This window comes from Bombina bombina, chromosome 6 (genome assembly GCF_027579735.1).
Source record: "Bombina bombina isolate aBomBom1 chromosome 6, aBomBom1.pri, whole genome shotgun sequence".
Classification (NCBI taxonomy): domain Eukaryota; kingdom Metazoa; phylum Chordata; class Amphibia; order Anura; family Bombinatoridae; genus Bombina; species Bombina bombina.
In genome coordinates this window covers 108488120-108504728 of record NC_069504.1, presented here as the reverse complement: position 1 = coordinate 108504728, position 16609 = coordinate 108488120, and the positions used below count along the sequence as shown (strand labels likewise).

General features: G+C 41.0%; 1 protein-coding gene across 5 annotated transcripts in view; it reads right to left on the bottom strand.

Moving 5' to 3' along the window:
• KMT2E (lysine methyltransferase 2E (inactive)) overlaps positions 1 to 16609 on the bottom strand; it is a 464054-nt gene that overhangs the window by 82309 nt on the left and 365136 nt on the right. For all 5 annotated transcript variants that reach the window (XM_053716547.1, XM_053716548.1, XM_053716550.1 and 2 more), the window contains one exon: positions 9347 to 9403. In XM_053716547.1, coding sequence (XP_053572522.1) covers positions 9347 to 9403 — 57 coding nt within the window. The remainder of the gene's footprint in view (positions 1 to 9346; positions 9404 to 16609) is intronic.

Sequence of the window (16609 nt, the reverse complement as noted above, 5' to 3'; positions counted from 1 at the left end):
GAATGAGGGGACAGGTAGGAATTTGTTTAAACACTTTAGGTCCAGAATCAGGCAGAAAGTTCCCTCCTTCTTTGGGACCATAAAGAGGTTTGAATAGCAACCCAGACCTCTTTCTGCAAGAGGTACCAGGACAATGACTCCTAGGGAGGAGAGATTCCTCACACACCCCAGAAAGGCTTCTCTCTTTTCTGGCCTTGAAGACAGGTTTGATAGGAGGAATCTGCCCCTGGGTGGCTGAGACTTGAAACCTATCTTGTATCCCTGAGCGACGACCTCCAGGACCCACAGGTCTTGCACGTCCCCAAACCAAGTGTCTGAAAAGAGTGACAGTCGGCTCCCTACAAGATCCAGAGCCGGATCGGGGCCCAACCCTTCATGCCAACTTTGTCTCGGAGGGCTTCTTGCTCTGCTTGGATTTATTCCAGGACTGAGCCGGCTTTCAAGTCCCCTTGGATTGCTCAGGCTTTGCAGAGGGCTGCTGACATTGGGATTTATCCGAACGAAAGGGACGAAAATGAGGACCTTGTCCCTTAGACTTGTTGTTCTTATCCTGCAGTAAAAAGGCATCTTTGCCTCCAGTAACCGTGGAGATAACCGAGTCCAGGCCTGGACCAAATAGAATCTTTCCCTTAAATGGGAGGGAAAGAAGTCTTGACTTCGAAGTCATGTCCGCAGACCAGAACTTAAGACAGAGTGCGCTACGGGCTTGAACAGAAAAACCTGAAGCTTTGGCATTCAGGCAAATAGTTTGCATATTTGCATCACAAATAAAAGTAGCAGCCACCCTTAATTCTTTCCTGGATCACGTTGAGGGGACCCTCCACCTCGATCAACTCAGATAAGGAGTCGCACCAGTAGGTAGCCGCTCCAGCAACCACAGCAACAGCCGCTGCCGGGATAGTAGTGCGTTTAGCAAGCGTGGAGATAGAGCCATCCACCTTGGGGAATGGAACCCCATAACTCCAATTAAGAGTCCGGGAATAATTTTTTAAAGAAAGAAGATGGGGAAAAAGAAGAAACAATTCTTTCCCATTCATTCTTAATGTTCGCCATCTTTACGGGGACTGGGAAAGTTTGTGGTACAACCCTGTCCTCGTAGACCTTATCTAATTTAGGAATCAAAGGTTCCTCAGGCAATTTGATCTCTGGAACCTATAACTTAGTAAAAACCTCCTTCAGCAGAAAGTGTAAGTGCTCAAACGTAAGTAGATGACCCCTGGGAAGGATAGCAATATTTGACCTTTCGCTTGAGCTTAGCAGGGCGAGGTAAATCACTAAAGGCCGCAGACACTGCTGTTTGTAACTGCTCAGTAAAATTTGGCAGTAAAAGGGCCCCTCCAGATGGAGGATTAGGAGTGCTACGGGAAGCTGCATGTGTATTAGGAGATGACTGTAGGGTGCGCACCTCATGGGACAGAGACTCCTCAGAAGTGGACAGCTCAGTGGTATCAAACATATTAACCTTCTTTGACATGATTACTTTATCAAGGCATGTGGAACATAATTGAGCAGGCGGGTATACATTGGCCTCCTCACAATATAGACCGGTATTAGACTTCGTTAAAGATGGAGTACCCTCTAACGCATCAGAATCCACCATAGCTTGCGCTAACAAAGCAGACTATTGATTAATAAGAAAAAACGGGAAACCTGTATACCCCCAATGGCTGGGGCACTCACCACCTCCTATGACCCAGGCCAAACAGAGAAACAGCTTCTTCTCCGGTAAAGCGCACGGTAAGGAAAGAGGAAAAAAGTGTGACCACACCCGGTCACATGGTGCGCAATGCAGGACTGCCCCTGCTATAATAGTAAAAAAAGTGCCAATCCTTCCAGGCTGCGCAGCTCCCAAAAACGAAAGTAAAAGAAAAAAACCCTGTACATTTCCAACATCTGCCTGAGCCTCATCTCACACATGTCGCAGCATAATCAAATAAACTTATGTGATTAATCCCCCCTGTTCAATAATCCCCCCTCCAGAGATATTAACCCTTGATTCCATACAGATAAAAGGAGTCACACTGTGACCCTGTCTTCTTGCGTTATATATGTGTTAAAACAAAAAAAAAGAACCAATCTTACCGGAATCTATGCTGTGGAACAGAAACACAGCCTCTCAAGTTTGACAGTCTTGTAGCATCACTCCTGACATGGACTTGAGTGATAAAAGCAGGCAGTGAAACTTGTCAACACTGATTGCTTAGGAGCTGTTAATACGAGTCTGGATGCGCTTGCAGAAAGACTCTCCCTGCATCTCCAGACTGACATTCGTCAATGCTCTCACTGAGAGGCTGACAAGACTACTTTAAACTCCAGTCCCATTTCGAAGGGTAGATACCCTTCATAAGGAACTACTCCGAATCTTCTGACTCTGCCAACCTCCTGACGAAAGGCAAAGAATGACTGGGATATGAGGGAAGTAGGGGGGAGTATTTAAGCCTTTGGCTGGGGTGTCTTTACCTCCTCCTGGGGGCCAGGTTCAGTATTTCCCAACAGTAAGGAATGATGCAGTGGACTCTCCTCATATTAAGAAGAAAAGCACTTAACTTATGAGTTTCAGCTGTAGGGCAGGAACTGGTTCTTAGGTATGACAGACTCACCCGATCTCTGACAGTGACCTGTAGAAAAAGAAAAACAGAGTAACCAACCCTGGTTTTCTATATAGGGGTAGCATACATGTTGGAAGTTAAGCAAGGACTACCTCACCGTCTTCCAACTGCTAAAAGGCACCATTACTCTTACTAAAGAGATTGACATGGACACAGCATAGCCCCAGTCCTTGCTTGCAGGGAAAAGTACCCATTAAAGGATTAAATAGTTGATTTTCTTCAGACACATCTTCACCCCCCCCCCTACGATATACGAAGCAAAGAATGGCTGAGTTATGGAAAGTGGGAGTGACACTTAACAGCTCTGCTGGGGTGTTCTTTGCTTCCCCTGGTGGCCAGGAGTTGAATTCCCACTAGTAATTGAATGGATTTGTGGACTCTCCATGCCATTGGAAAACAGAATTTATGTTTACCTGATAAATTACTTTCTCCAACGGTGTGTCCGGTCCACGGCGTCATCCTTACTTGTGGGATATTCTCTTCCCCAACAGGAAATGGCAAAGAGCCCAGCAAAGCTGGTCACATGATCCCTCCTAGGCTCCGCCTACCCCAGTCATTCGACCGACGTTAAGGAGGAATATTTGCATAGGAGAAACCATATGGTACCGTGGTGACTGTAGTTAAAGAAAATAAATTATCAGACCTGATTAAAAAAACCAGGGCGGGCCGTGGACCGGACACACCGTTGGAGAAAGTAATTTATCAGGTAAACATAAATTCTGTTTTCTCCAACATAGGTGTGTCCGGTCCACGGCGTCATCCTTACTTGTGGGAACCAATACCAAAGCTTTAGAACACGGATGAAGGGAGGGAGCAAATCAGGTCACCTAAATGGAAGGCACCACGGCTTGCAAAACCTTTCTCCCAAAAATAGCCTCAGAAGAAGCAAAAGTATCAAACTTGTAAAATTTGGTAAAAGTGTGCAGTGAAGACCAAGTCGCTGCCCTACATATCTGATCAACAGAAGCCTCGTTCTTGAAGGCCCATGTGGAAGCCACAGCCCTAGTGGAATGAGCTGTGATTCTTTCGGGAGGCTGCCGTCCGGCAGTCTCGTAAGCCAATCTGATGATGCTTTTAATCCAAAAAGAGAGAGAGGTAGAAGTTGCTTTTTGACCTCTCCTTTTACCGGAATAAACAACAAACAAGGAAGATGTTTGTCTAAAATCCTTTGTAGCATCTAAATAGAATTTTAGAGCGCGAACAACATCCAAATTGTGCAACAAACGTTCCTTCTTTGAAACTGGTTTCGGACACAGAGAAGGTACGATAATCTCCTGGTTAATGTTTTTGTTAGAAACAACTTTTGGAAGAAAACCAGGTTTAGTACGTAAAACCACCTTATCTGCATGGAACACCAGATAAGGAGGAGAACACTGCAGAGCAGATAATTCTGAAACTCTTCTAGCAGAAGAAATTGCAACTAAAAACAAAACTTTCCAAGATAATAACTTAATATCAACGGAATGTAAGGGTTCAAACGGAACCCCCTGAAGAACTGAAAGAACCAAATTGAGACTCCAAGGAGGAGTCAAAGGTTTGTAAACAGGCTTAATTCTAACCAGAGCCTGAACAAAGGCTTGAACATCTGGCACAGCTGCCAGCTTTTTGTGAAGTAACACAGACAAGGCAGAAATCTGTCCCTTCAGGGAACTTGCAGATAATCCTTTTTCCAATCCTTCTTGAAGGAAGGATAGAATCCTAGGAATCTTAACCTTGTCCCAAGGGAATCCTTTAGATTCACACCAACAGATATATTTTTTCCAAATTTTGTGGTAAATCTTTCTAGTTACAGGCTTTCTGGCCTGAACAAGAGTATCGATAACGGAATCTGAGAACCCTCGCTTCGATAAGATCAAGCGTTCAATCTCCAAGCAGTCAGCTGGAGTGAAACCAGATTCGGATGTTCGAACGGACCCTGAACAAGAAGGTCTCGTCTCAAAGGTAGCTTCCAAGGTGGAGCCGATGACATATTCACCAGATCTGCATACCAAGTCCTGCGTGGCCACGCAGGAGCTATCAAGATCACCGACGCCCTCTCCTGATTGATCCTGGCTACCAGCCTGGGGATGAGAGGAAACGGCGGGAACACATAAGCTAGTTTGAAGGTCCAAGGTGCTACTAGTGCATCCACTAGAGCCGCCTTGGGATCCCTGGATCTGGACCCGTAGCAAGGAACTTTGAAGTTCTGACGAGAGGCCATCAGATCCATGTCTGGAATGCCCCACAGCTGAGTGACTTGGGCAAAGATTTCCGGATGGAGTTCCCACTCCCCCGGATGCAATGTCTGACGACTCAGAAAATCCGCTTCCCAATTTTCCACTCCTGGGATGTGGATAGCAGACAGGTGGCAGGAGTGAGACTCCGCCCATAGAATAATTTTGGTCACTTCTTCCATCGCTAGGGAACTCCTTGTTCCCCCCTGATGGTTGATGTACGCAACAGTTGTCATGTTGTCTGATTGAAACCGTATGAACTTGGCCCTCGCTAGCTGAGGCCAAGCCTTGAGAGCATTGAATATCGCTCTCAGTTCCAGAATATTTATCGGTAGAAGAGATTCTTCCCGAGACCAAAGACCCTGAGCTTTCAGGGATCCCCAGACCGCGCCCCAGCCCATCAGACTGGCGTCGGTCGTGACAATGACCCACTCTGGTCTGCGGAATGTCATCCCTTGTGACAGGTTGTCCAGGGACAGCCACCAACGGAGTGAGTCTCTGGTCCTCTGATTTACTTGTATCTTCGGAGACAAGTCTGTATAGTCCCCATTCCACTGACTGAGCATGCACAGTTATAATGGTCTTAGATGAATGCGCGCAAAAGGAACTATGTCCATTGCCGCTACCATCAACCCGATCACTTCCATGCACTGAGCTATGGAAGGAAGAGGAACGGAATGAAGTATCCGACAAGAGTCTAGAAGTTTTGTTTTTCTGGCCTCTGTCAGAAAAATCCTCATTTCTAAGGAGTCTATTATTGTTCCCAAGAAGGGAACCCTTGTTGACGGAGATAGAGAACTCTTTTCCACGTTCACTTTCCATCCGTGAGATCTGAGAAAGGCCAGGACAATGTCCGTGTGAGCCTTTGCTTGAGGAAGGGACGACGCTTGAATCAGAATGTCATCCAAGTAAGGTACTACAGCAATGCCCCTTGGTCTTAGCACAGCTAGAAGGGACCCTAGTACCTTTGTGAAAATCCTTGGAGCAGTGGCTAATCCGAAAGGAAGCGCCACAAACTGGTAATGTTTGTCCAGGAATGCGAACCTTAGGAACCGATGATGTTCCTTGTGGATAGGAATATGTAGATACGCATCCTTTAAATCCACCGTGGTCATGAATTGACCTTCCTGGATGGAAGGAAGAATAGTTCGAATGGTTTCCATCTTGAACGATGGAACCTGAGAAACTTGTTTAAGATCTTGAGATCTAAGACTGGTCTGAACGTTCCCTCTTTTTTGGGAACTATGAACAGATTGGAGTAGAACCCCATCCCTTGTTCTCTTAATGGAACAGGATGAATCACTCCTATTTTTAACAGTAACAATGTAAGAATGCCTGTCTTTTTATGTGGTCTGAAGACAACTGAGACCTGTGGAACCTCCCCCTTGGGGGAAGTCCCTTGAATTCCAGAAGATAACCTTGGGAGACTATTTCTAGCGCCCAAGGATCCAGAACATCTCTTGCCCAAGCCTGAGCGAAGAGAGAGAGTCTGCCCCCCACCAGATCCGGTCCCGGATCGGGGGCCAACATTTCATGCTGTCTTGGTAGCAGTGGCAGGTTTCTTGGCCTGCTTTCCCTTGTTCCAGCCTTGCATTGGTCTCCAAGCTGGCTTGGCTTGAGAAGTATTACCCTCTTGCTTAGAGGACGTAGCACTTTGGGCTGGTCCGTTTCTACGAAAGGGACGAAAATTAGGTTTATTTTTTGCCTTGAAAGGCCGATCCTGAGGAAGGGCGTGGCCCTTACCCCCAGTGATATCAGAGATAATCTCTTTCAAGTCAGGGCCAAACAGCGTTTTCCCCTTGAAAGGAATGTTAAGTAGCTTGTTCTTGGAAGACGCATCAGCCGACCAAGATTTCAACCAAAGCGCTCTGCGCGCCACAATAGCAAACCCAGAATTCTTAGCCGCTAACCTAGCCAATTGCAAAGTGGCGTCTAGGGTGAAAGAATTAGCCAATTTGAGAGCATTGATTCTGTCCATAATCTCCTCATAAGGAGGAGAATCACTATCGACCGCCTTTATCAGCTCATCGAACCAGAAACATGCGGCTGTAGCAACAGGGACAATGCATGAAATTGGTTGTAGAAGGTAACCCTGCTGAACAAACATCTTTTTAAGCAAACCTTCTAATTTTTTATCCATAGGATCTTTGAAAGCACAACTATCCTCTATGGGTATAGTGGTGCGTTTGTTTAAAGTGGAAACCGCTCCCTCGACCTTGGGGACTGTCTGCCATAAGTCCTTTCTGGGGTCGACCATAGGAAACAATTTTTTAAATATGGGGGGAGGGACGAAAGGAATACCGGGCCTTTCCCATTCTTTATTAACAATGTCCGCCACCCGCTTGGGTATAGGAAAAGCTTCTGGGAGCCCCGGCACCTCTAGGAACTTGTCCATTTTACATAGTTTCTCTGGGATGACCAACTTGTCACAATCATCCAGAGTGGATAATACCTCCTTAAGCAGAATGCGGAGATGTTCCAACTTAAATTTAAATGCAATCACATCAGGTTCAGCTTGTTGAGAAATGTTCCCTGAATCAGTAATTTCTCCCTCAGACAAAACCTCCCTGGCCCCATCAGACTGGGTTAGGGGCCCTTCAGAAAAATTATTATCAGCGTCGTCATGCTCTTCAGTATCTAAAACAGAGCAGTCGCGCTTACGTTGATAAGTGTTCATTTTGGCTAAAATGTTTTTGACAGAATTATCCATTACAGCCGTTAATTGTTGCATAGTAAGGAGTATTGGCGCGCTAGATGTACTAGGGGCCTCCTGAGTGGGCAAGACTCGTGTAGACGAAGGAGGGAATGATGCAGTACCATGCTTACTCCCCTCACTTGAGGAATCATCTTGGGCATCATTGTCATTGTCACATAAATCACATTTATTTAAATGAGTAGGAATTCTGGCTTCCCCACATTCAGAACACAGTCTATCTGGTAGTTCAGACATGTTAAACAGGCATAAACTTGATAACAAAGTACAAAAAACGTTTTAAAATAAAACCGTTACTGTCACTTTAAATTTTAAACTGAACACACTTTATTACTGCAATTGCGAAAAAACATGAAGGAATTGTTCAAAATTCACCAAATTTTCACCACAGTGTCTTAAAGCCTTAAAAGTATTGCACACCAAATTTGGAAGCTTTAACCCTTAAAATAACGGAACCGGAGCCGTTTTGAACTTTAACCCCTTTACAGTCCCTGGTATCTGCTTTGCTGAGACCCAACCAAGCCCAAAGGGGAATACGATACCAAATGACGCCTTCAGAAAGTCTTTTCTAAGTATCAGAGCTCCTCTCACATGCGACTGCATGCCATGCCTCACAAAAACAAGTGCGCAACACCGGCGCGAAAATGAGGCTCTGCCTATGCTTTGGGAAAGCCCCTAAAGAATAAGGTGTCTAAAACAGTGCCTGCCGATATTATTATATCAAAATACCCAGATAAAATGATTCCTCAAGGCTAAATATGTGTTAATAATGAATCGATTTAGCCCAGAAAAAGTCTACAGTCTTAATAAGCCCTTGTGAAGCCCTTATTTACGATCGTAATAAACATGGCTTACCGGATCCCATAGGGAAAATGACAGCTTCCAGCATTACATCGTCTTGTTAGAATGTGTCATACCTCAAGCAGCAAGAGACTGCTCACTGTTCCCCCAACTGAAGTTAATTGCTCTCAACAGTCCTGTGTGGAACAGCCATGGATTTTAGTGACGGTTGCTAAAATCATTTTCCTCATACAAACAGAAATCTTCATCTCTTTTCTGTTTCTGAGTAAATAGTACATGCCAGCACTATTTCAAAATAACAAACTCTTGATTGAATAATAAAAACTACAGTTAAACACTAAAAAACTCTAAGCCATCTCCGTGGAGATGTTGCCTGTACAACGGCAAAGAGAATGACTGGGGTAGGCGGAGCCTAGGAGGGATCATGTGACCAGCTTTGCTGGGCTCTTTGCCATTTCCTGTTGGGGAAGAGAATATCCCACAAGTAAGGATGACGCCGTGGACCGGACACACCTATGTTGGAGAAAGAGAATTTAAAAATAGCCCTGGTTCTTAACGGAATAGACAAATGTACCTAAAACTGGAGACATGCAAAATATTGTGAAGGCAGCCATATATTTCTTTAAAGAAGCAGTGATTTGTTTAAGCATACTAATCTATGTACAATAAAAGAAGGAGCAAGAATTACACTTCTAAAAACTATTGTAACTTAGGATGCTCATATTAAAACCTCTTTTTTCCCCACAATAATCTTCCTGTTAACCCTACACCAAATACTTTTTTTATTATTATATATTTTGACGATGGGATATTGTATTGCAATGTGTAGATTTCATAATCAAAACCACCAAGTATTTTCTCAACACCAGCCATCAAAATCTAAATGTTTAGAGTAGAAAAAAAAAAAAAATCCTACATTACAAATGCTAGAGGAAGAGGATATTAGAAACATTAAAATGTAAATGCAAAGAAATCTCCTTTGAATAATTTTAAGTAGGATAAAGAGTTACCTCTTGACGGCAAACTCTACGGTTTACTTCTGGCGAACTATCAGGGGAGGAAACGCTCTGCAAATCAAGACACAAAAAAGATGACATTAGAAACTAATTCTTACATGGAGTAATTTCATTTTTCTGGTCTCTATTTCATGCCAGCTTTCCCTAAATAAGATGGCTCTATCCTCAACTTTCTTACACACAGCACTAGGACAAAAAGAATGAGAATATTAGACCAGCATTCTTCAAACCCCCCCCCCCACACATATACATTTTTGCAACCCTATTTTTATGCTTGATCTGAAAATTTCTGAAGTAATAAGCAACCAAATGGCTGCAATTTTTGGCAAAGTGACAAATCTGTACGTATGGATTGTAGTCAAACTTAAAAAAGTGTTGTAAAATGTAATAACACACACATCACACTCTCATACAACACACAGACACACACACCTCATACAACACACACACCATACCACACTTTCATAAATCTCATTGCGACCCAGTAAACACGGTGTTGCAACCAACGTTCCCTCTAATTTTTCTATTTTTTATTGACCAAATAAGTATACATATTACATTTGACATCTTTGTACAACCAGTCAAAAGAGAATATGAATATAATATGATGTACAAGTTATTTGTTTTTGGTCCAACAATTTAAGTAATACAATTTAGAATGAATAGTGTACATAGAATAACAGAAAAAAACTAAAGTTTGGTATCAACAAAGCACAGGCAAATATCAGTAGTTTGGACTGAGTATTTCTCCATTTAGACGTGAGATGAGCCCGGACTAAATTTATTAGATTTATATATTTGGTGTAACATTTTTCAGAGTGCATCTGTTATATACTGTTAATGTTTTGGAAATTTTGACGCCATATAGGATTCCAAATAAAACATGATATTCTGATAGACAGTGATTTGTTTGGTTTGTAAATAGTGGTATTCTTCCAAACTTAACATTGTGTTGCAAGTGTTTATCCAAGTAGCTACTGTAGGTATTTCAGTCGATTCCCAGTTTTTGACAATTGTATGTTTTGCAGCATTGCATATTACATTAAGCAATTTTTTTTATGTTCAGTCAGGAAAGAGGGGGGGAGGAGCCATGGAATAGCCAAATGTTTCGTTTTAATGGGATATCTATGTTTAGGATACAAGAAGTTTCTATAGCTATAGTTTCCCAGAATGATAATAAGGTTTGACACTCCCACCATACATTAGCCATATTTCCTATTCCTATGTTACACCTCCAGCATACATTTGAACTTGTAGTATATATTTTTTTTTAAGTCTGCTCGGGGTTAAGTACCATCTAAGTAATATTTTATAGTTCATTTCTAGCGTTCTGCACGAGATGGAAGATTGTTTCATGTTACGAAAAATGTAAGAGATTCTTTTAATGAGAAGTCAATATCTAATTCTGAACCCCAGTTGAGTAGGAATTGCGGAATATACCCTGGGCTAGTTTGCAGTAGGATGCCATAAATGAGTGAGTGTGTGTAAATAACCTTTCCGTTATGTGAGCATAGTTTGCATTTATTTTGTGCTTACATATATATGAATGGCATTGGTAATATGGGTACCATTGATGAAAGAAAGGAAGACCTCTATTCATTAATTCTGGTTGGGTATAAGTGATTGTTTCCGTTGCTAAGTTGAAAATATGTAAGGACCCGACTGTATCTTGTAATGATTTTTTAATATAGCTTAAGCCTGGTGTAAATTCTGGGTTATCTGTTAGGGGGGTGAGTGGTGAGTATTGCGAGGAAAGGAGTGGGTATGTATTTAGCACTTTCTCCCATGTAGCATGTGTTTAATTAGTTCGTTACAAGAGGAGTTTAGTCGATTCTTATTCTTAGATGTCCAAAAGTGCACTCCTAGGTGTTCAGATTTTAGCATATCGTGTTCTGTTTTTACCCATAATTTTGAGTCATAGTGCTGGTTCCCTCTAATTTTATTGAGGAGTGTGCGCAAAAATCTTGTGCGGTTTTTGGCCAAGTCACTAAAATGTGTGTACACATTAATATGGGTTGTCAAGCCTGAAAGGTAGTAAAACAACTACGCTGTGGAAGTGTCGAGCCAGCTAAGATGGTCCAGTATCTTTTTTTAAATGAGACAGGAACACACACACTCTACCACAAACACACACACAGCCTCTCACTCACACACACAGTCTGTTTAAATTATTAAATGTTACATTTTCATAAAAAAAAACCCCAAAAAACAAAAACCCCCAAAAACCCCAGTTATTAAATTTTTCCAGTGAAACAGGACACAATATTGTTCGTGCAGCACTGGTAAACGGTATTCATATCTAGATAAGAATGAAATAGGCACATGCTCTCAATGTCATTACATGCCACTATCCAAAATTCTTAAAAGACCATTAAACTTGACATTTCAACAATGCATGTTTCATTATTGCAAGTGAAACATTATTGCAATATACATTATTTTGCTACCTTTTGCTGTAAAATACATCTAAAAATTGTGCTAGATTCACTTTCTCACAGGGAGGTTTGGGTTAGTACTTTTAGGCAATTTATGTAAGCTTTTGTTTACTTCACCCTCCTCCCTACGATTCTCAGCAGTCACATTTGTAAAAGGTGGATTATCAGTTTTGCATCTACAATCATGATAAAAACATAATTTATGTAAGAACTTACCTGATAAATTCATTTCTTTCATATTAGCAAGAGTCCATGAGCTAGTGACGTATGGGATATACATTCCTACCAGGAGGGGCAAAGTTTCCCAAACCTCAAAATGCCTATAAATACACCCCTCACCACACCCACAAATCAGTTTAACGCATAGCCAAGAAGTGGGGTGATAAGACAAAAGTGCGAAAGCATAAAAAATAAGGAATTGGAATAATTGTGCTTTATACAAAAAAATCATAACCACCACAAAAAAGGGTGGGCTTCATGGACTCTTGCTAATATGAAAGAAATGAATTTATCAGGTAAATTCTTACATAAATTATGTTTTCTTTCATGTAATTAGCAAGAGTCCATAAGCTAGTGACGTATGGGATAATGACTACCCAAGATGTGGATCTTCCACGCAAGAGTCACTAGAGAGGGAGGGATAAAATAAAAATTCCGCTGAAAATAATCCACACCCAAAATAAAGTTTAAATCTTATAATGAAAAAAAAACTGCTTCAGAAGAAGAAAACACATCAAAAATGGTAGAATTTAGTAAAAGTATGCAAAGACCAAGTTGCTGCTTTGCAAATCTGATCAACCGAAGCTTCATTCCTAAACGCCCAGGAAGTAGAAACTGACCTAGTAGAATGAGCTGTAATCCTTTGAGGCGGAGTTTTACCCGACTCGACATAAGCATGATGAATCAAAGACTTTAACCAAGACGCCAAAAAAATGGCAGAGGCCTTCTGACCTTTCCTAGAACCGGAAAAGATAACAAATAGACTAGAAGTCTTTCGGAAATTTTTAGTAGCTTCAACATATTTCAAAGCTCTAACTACATCCAAAGAATGCAACGATCTTCCCTTAGAATTCTTAGGATTAGGACACAATGAAGGAACCACAATTTCTCTACTAATGTTGTTAGAATTCACAACCTTAGGTAAAAATTAAAAGAAGTTCGCAACACCGCCTTATCCTGATGAAAAATCAGAAAAGGAGACTCACAAGAAAGAGCAGATAAATCAGAAACTCTTCTAGCAGAAGAGATGGCCAAAAGAAACAAAACTTTCCAAGAAAGTAATTTAATGTCCAGCGAATGCATAGGTTCAAAAGGAGGAGCTTGAAGAGCCCCCAGAACCAAATTCAAACTTCAAGGAGGAGAAATTGACTTAATAACAGGTTTTATACGAACCGAAGCTTGTACAAAACAATGAATATCAGGAAGACTAGCAATCTTTCTGTGAAAAAGAACAGAAAGAGCAGAGATTTGTCCTTTCAAGGAACTTGCAGACAAACCTTTATCCAAACCATCCTGAGGAAACTGTAAAATTCTAGGAATTCTAAAAGAATGCCAAGAAATATGATGAGAAAAACACCAAGAAATGTAAATCTTCCAGACTCGATAATATATCTTCCTAGATACAGATTTACGAGCCTGTAACATAGTATTAATTAGAGAGTAAGAGAAACCTCTATGACTGAGAATCAAGCGTTCAATCTCCATACCTTCAAATTTAAGGATTTGAGATCCTGATGGAAAAAAAGGACCTTGTGATAGGTCTGGTCTTAACGGAAGAGTCCACGGTTGGCAAGTGGCCATCCGGACAAGAACCGCATACCAAAACCTGTGAGGCCATGCTGGAGCCACCAGCAGAACAAACGAGCACTCCTTTAGAATCTTGGAAATTACTCTTGGAAGAAGAACTAGAGGCGGAAAGATATAGGCAGGATGATACTTCCAAGGAAGTGACAATGCATCCACTGCCTCCGCCTGAGGATCCCTGGATCTGGACAGATACCTGGGAAGCTTCTTGTTTAGATGAGAAGCCATCAGATCTATTTCTGGAAGTCCCCAAATTTGAACAATCTGAAGAAATACCTCTGGGTGAAGAGACCATTCGCCCGGATGTAACGTTTGGCGACTGAGATAATCCGCTTCCCAATTGTCTATACCTGAGATATGAACCGCAGAAATTAGACAGGAGCTGGATTCCGCCCATACCAGAATTCAAAATACTTCTTTCATAGCCAGAGGACTGTGAGTCCCTCCTTGATGATTGACATATGCCACAGTTGTGACATTGTCCGTCTGAAAACAAATGAACGACTCTCTCTTTAGAAGAGGCCATGACTGAAGAGCCCTGAAAATTGCACGGAGTTCCAAAATATTGATTGGTAATCTCACCTTCTGAGATTCCCAAACCCCTTGTGCTGTCAGAGACCCCCAAACAGCTCCCCAACCTGTCAGACTTGCATCTGTTAAAATCACAGTCCAGGTTGGAAGAACAAAAAGAAGCCCCCTGAACTAAACGATGGTGGTCTGTCCACCACGTCAGAGAGTGTCGTAAAATCGGTTTCAAAGATATTAATTGAGATATCTGTATAATCCCTGCACCACTGGTTCAGCATACAGAGCTGAAGAAGTCGCATGTGAAAACGAGCAAAGGGGACCGCGTCCAATGCAGCAGTCATAAGACCTAAAATTTCCATGCATAAGGCTACCAAAGGGAAAGATTGAGACTGAAGGTTTCGACAAGCTGAAACCAATTTCAGACGTCTCTTGTCTGTCAGAGACAGAGTCAAGGACACTGAATCTATCAGGAAACCTAAAAAGGTTACCCTTGTCTGAGGAATCAACGAACTTTTTGGTAAATTGATCCTCCAACCATGTTCTAGAAGAAACAACACTCATAAAAGACTGGAAAAGGTTCTTTCATGTTGAAAATGAGCAAAGGGAATTGAATCCAATGCTGAGGCCATAAGACCTAAAACTTCTGTGCATATATAGCAACTGAAGGAAATAATAGAGACTAAAGGTACCGACAGACGGAACACAATAGAATTATCCCTTGTCCGATAGAGACAAAGACAGTGACACAAACTATCTGGAAACCTAAAAAAGGTGACCCTTGTTTGAGGAATCAAGAGCTTTCGAAAAAAAGATCCTCTAACTATGTCCTGAAGAGCAAGTGAATCATATGAGATTCCGCATCCTCAGAAAATAATCTGATTGAAAACAGAAAAATGAAAATATGCATTTATTGTATCTAAGGAAAACAAATAATGCTATCAATGACCATAAAAAGGCAAAATAGTTTGAATAAAACTCCAAAACCGGTTCCTAAAAAAGGAACTGGAAGAAATAACCCAGAAGATTCCAGGTCTGAGCAGCGCTTGAACCCCATGGGTGCCTAGCTATGCTTCAACAGTATCCAAAATATATAGGACAGAAACACACTTAAAGAAAGTGTTAGCCTTACTGGAATAAAATCAAAGAAATTTGGACAAAATAGAACCAAATACATTTCAAAGAAGTCTTAACCTGCCCCTTACCAGCCAAGCTGGAATACGGCATGTACATCGCAATATTAGGGAGCTGATTTCGAACCCCAATTAAAAACATGTTACTTGGGAAAGAACTCAGGAATTCGTTCCTTAATAAGAACAACCAAACTAGTATAAGCTTAAAGTTTTAGTCTTATAACTCAATCTTGAAGCCCAGAGTAACAGTTAAGAATTGAATCCAATTATAAAACAAATAATTGATTATGTTAGAACAAAAGAAATATGGATTTTTTTTTTTAAAAAATCACAAAATTCTTCTAGCTAAAATAGCTAAAAACATAGATTAACCCTAATTTGCGAAAATATTCAATAAAATGAAGACACAAATGAAATTATTAGCATGATAGTCCAGTTTAAAGGACCAGTCAATACAGTGGACTTGCATAATCAATAAATGCAAAACAACAAGACAAATGCAACAGCACCTAGTCTAGTAAATGTTGTCCCTTAACAATGCTAAAATAAATCATAATCTGATACTTGATCTTAAAGTAAACAGAAAAAATGAAGCAATTGCAATATCCAAATAAATCACAGGACCAGAAACTAAATAATTTTCCATAAATAAGATACAACTATCTAAAGGAAAATAAATACTATTTTGCTATAGAAACAATAGCATAATTAGTAGAAGTAGAGATAGCCCCAATAAATTGGAGAACCCTCCAAATTGAATTTAACTGCTGGCAAAGAATATAGTTTAAAACCTTTGAAGAAGGAATAAAAGAAAATTCTCAGCCTATTCCATTCCCTAGAATGGGGAATTGGAAAGAAAAACCTCTGAAAACACAGAAGAAATAAATAGGCAGAAATAGTGTCAGCTAGTCTTAAAGAACTAGTTACCTTAATATCCAAAATAATCAACACCTTTTCAACAAAGAACAAATGTACTTTAATAATAGAAAAATAATAAAAAAGTAGATTTGTTAGTGTCAATATCTGATGAAGAAAATTTCTGAAAGAGAAAAAACACCATCAGAGAAGGATAAATCAGTATGTTGTTGGTCATTTGAAACTTCAATAATTAAAAAAGAAGTGAAAAAGACCTAAACATTTTATTAGAAGGCACGAAGTCAGACAAAGCCTTTAAAATAGAATCAGAAAAATAACACAATTTATGCTTACCTGATAAATTTATTTCTCTTGTGGTGTATCCAGTCCACGGATCATCCATTATTTGTGGGATATTCTCATTCCCAACAGGAAGTTGCAAGAGGACACCCACAGCAGAACTGTAATATAGCTCCTCCCCTAACTGTCATAGCCAGTCATTCGAC